At 40.7% G+C, this 2279-nt stretch overlaps 1 protein-coding gene across 1 annotated transcript; it reads left to right on the top strand.

Annotated features, from left to right (window-relative positions):
• Nucleotides 1-834: 834 nt before the first annotated feature.
• On the top strand, nt 835-1897 carry LOC125840657 (uncharacterized). The gene is made up of 2 exons (XM_049519633.1): nt 835-1456; nt 1518-1897. Exons 1-2 carry the CDS (start codon nt 835-837, stop codon nt 1895-1897), a joined length of 1002 nt encoding a protein of 333 aa, XP_049375590.1.
• The last annotated feature ends 382 nt before the right edge of the window (nt 1898-2279 follow it).

The raw sequence follows: 2279 nt of genomic DNA on the forward strand, positions 1-2279 counted from the left end.
AAAGAAGGAAGAGGTCGAGACATCAGAATTATCTTTTGAGTGGATTCCTCTTCTTTCCAAACATGATCTTTGGGCCTCTCCACTTTTTCAACTTCGGTATTGTTAGGTTCCTTGATACTTTCCACTTCGGTAGGCATAAGAGGATCTATGGTCTGCTTTCCACCTCGAGTAGTGACTGCCATCCATTGCCCATCATTCTACAAATTCTGGACTGTATTACTAGAGAGTGTTCCTTGATAATGTTTTAAATCACCCACCTAGGGTGGTGGAGGAACATGAATGAGTGGAAGAGATAACTCCTCCCCCACCGACAAATACTAGCTCTAAGGGGTCACGCATAACAACCAACTCAAATGGTCTTCGAAGAGGACTACTTAGATTTGGATGGGGCTAGAGCCACCAGAGCGATCATGCTACCAATATTACCTCCATGTGTGAAGTTCACAATTATTAGCACGATGATTCAATTTCTGAACTTAAAGGGAATGTTCAGAGGTGCTGCTAGTGATGATGCCAACCAACATCTGATGAACTTTGTAGCAATCTACAAATCATAGGAAATCCTTGGGGTTAGTCAAACCGCTATGAGGCTGAGGTTATTTTTGTTGTATCTGACTAGGGAGGCGACAAACTGGTTGAATGAATGCCACCAGAGCGATCATGCTATCAATATTACCTTCATGTGTGAAGTTCACAATTACTAGCACGATGATTCAATTTCTATACTTGAAGGGAATGTTCAGAGGTGCGGCTAGTGATGATGCAAACCAACATCTGATGAACTTTGTAGCAATTTACAAATCATAGGAAATTTTTGGGGTTAGTCAAACCGCTATGAGGCTGAGGTTATTTTCGTTGTCTCTGACTGGGGAGGCGACAAACTGGTTGAATGAATTGCCAGATGACTCAATTAGGACTTGGGCCGAACCAAAGGAAGCATTATTGGAAAGGTTTTTCCCTGAAGCCAAAGATCTACAAATGAAGGATGAGATAGGGACTCACAAGCAACTACCAGGGGAAGAAATGCATGACACTTGGTGGAGATTCAGCCAAAAGCTGAAGAAGTGCCCAAACCATGGCCTCACCGAAAAACATTTAAAGCAGGCATTCTATAGATCACTTAATTTTGTTACTAAACCTATTATTGATGCAGTGTGTGGAGAATCATTCATGAGGAAGCTATTCCTGGAGATTATGATATTAATGGTCTCTAAGAACAATAGAGCATGGCACACCAGAGCTGCTGAGGTAGGGGATCTTGGGTTCACATTTGAGCTCTCAACTGAGCAAAAGAAGTGGGAAGAACAAAAGAACCAGGATATGGCCCACATGAGGAATCAGATGGATCTCCTCACAAAACATATCATGTCAGGTTCAGAGAAGGTAAATATTGTCGGTGCTTTAAACAGGTATGAAAATGAAGACAACGACTTAGATGAGGAGGCCAAATACTTGGGTAATTAGGGGTTTCCAGAATTATAACTTGGGAAACCAATGATATAATTCGGGATATCAAGGTGGGAGCTACCAAAGAGAGGGGAAATATGAAAGGTCAAGAAACCGAGAGCAAGGAAACTGGAAGAACATAGATGGGTACAAAAACTGCAGTGGTGTGTGCATACCTTCACGTAATAGAGATCGAGCGAGGAATAGTTCCAATGGGTCCAAAATGGAGGAAATGTTGGCTAAGATGCTTCAAAAGGTTGAATCAACTGATGCAGGCATCAAAGAAATGAAGAGTAATTTCTCTAGTATGAGTCAACTGGTGGATTCTCACACCACTTCCATCAAACAATTGGAACAACAGTTGGGACAATTGTCAGTTTTGCTCAATCCGAGAAAGAATGGTTCACTACCTAGTGAAACTATTCAAAATCCAAAAAAGGATGGACAGTGAATGGCGATTACCATAAGAAGTGGTAAGATCTTTACTGAATTAAAGCCTTCGGGTATTGAGCAGGAATAGAGCATAGAGAGCAATGAGGAAGCAGAAGTTGAGGTGAAAAATGTGACTAATGTAGAGGTGGCTGAAGCAAGAGTGACTTTGAACTTGTTATTTCCATGATCCCTCTTAATTGATATGAGACAGGAGTTCCAATGCTTGAATGAAGTACAAATTACTTTGATTCAATCATACATCTTGGAATCAACTTAAGTATTCCTTTGTTCTTTACTTTTTTTCAACTCATTTATTTTATCTAATTTATATCTAATCTATTTTTCTGGCCTGACTAGGTACGATAGCCGAGCCATTCCCTTTTCTTTTGGATAGCAGATTG

The sequence above is a fragment of the Solanum verrucosum genome, unplaced genomic scaffold (assembly GCF_900185275.1).
Source record: "Solanum verrucosum unplaced genomic scaffold, falcon-dt-bn FXZP01000176.1, whole genome shotgun sequence".
Taxonomy (NCBI): domain Eukaryota; kingdom Viridiplantae; phylum Streptophyta; class Magnoliopsida; order Solanales; family Solanaceae; genus Solanum; species Solanum verrucosum.

Bases quoted from the DNA above. Each gene is read 5' to 3' on its own strand.
- LOC125840657 (XM_049519633.1), top strand. From the start codon at position 835: ATGAGGCTGAGGTTATTTTCGTTGTCTCTGACTGGGGAGGCGACAAAC. The intron at 1,457-1,517 runs GTAATTAGGGGT...CGGGATATCAAG, and splicing joins TGAGGAGGCCAAATACTTGG to GTGGGAGCTACCAAAGAGAG.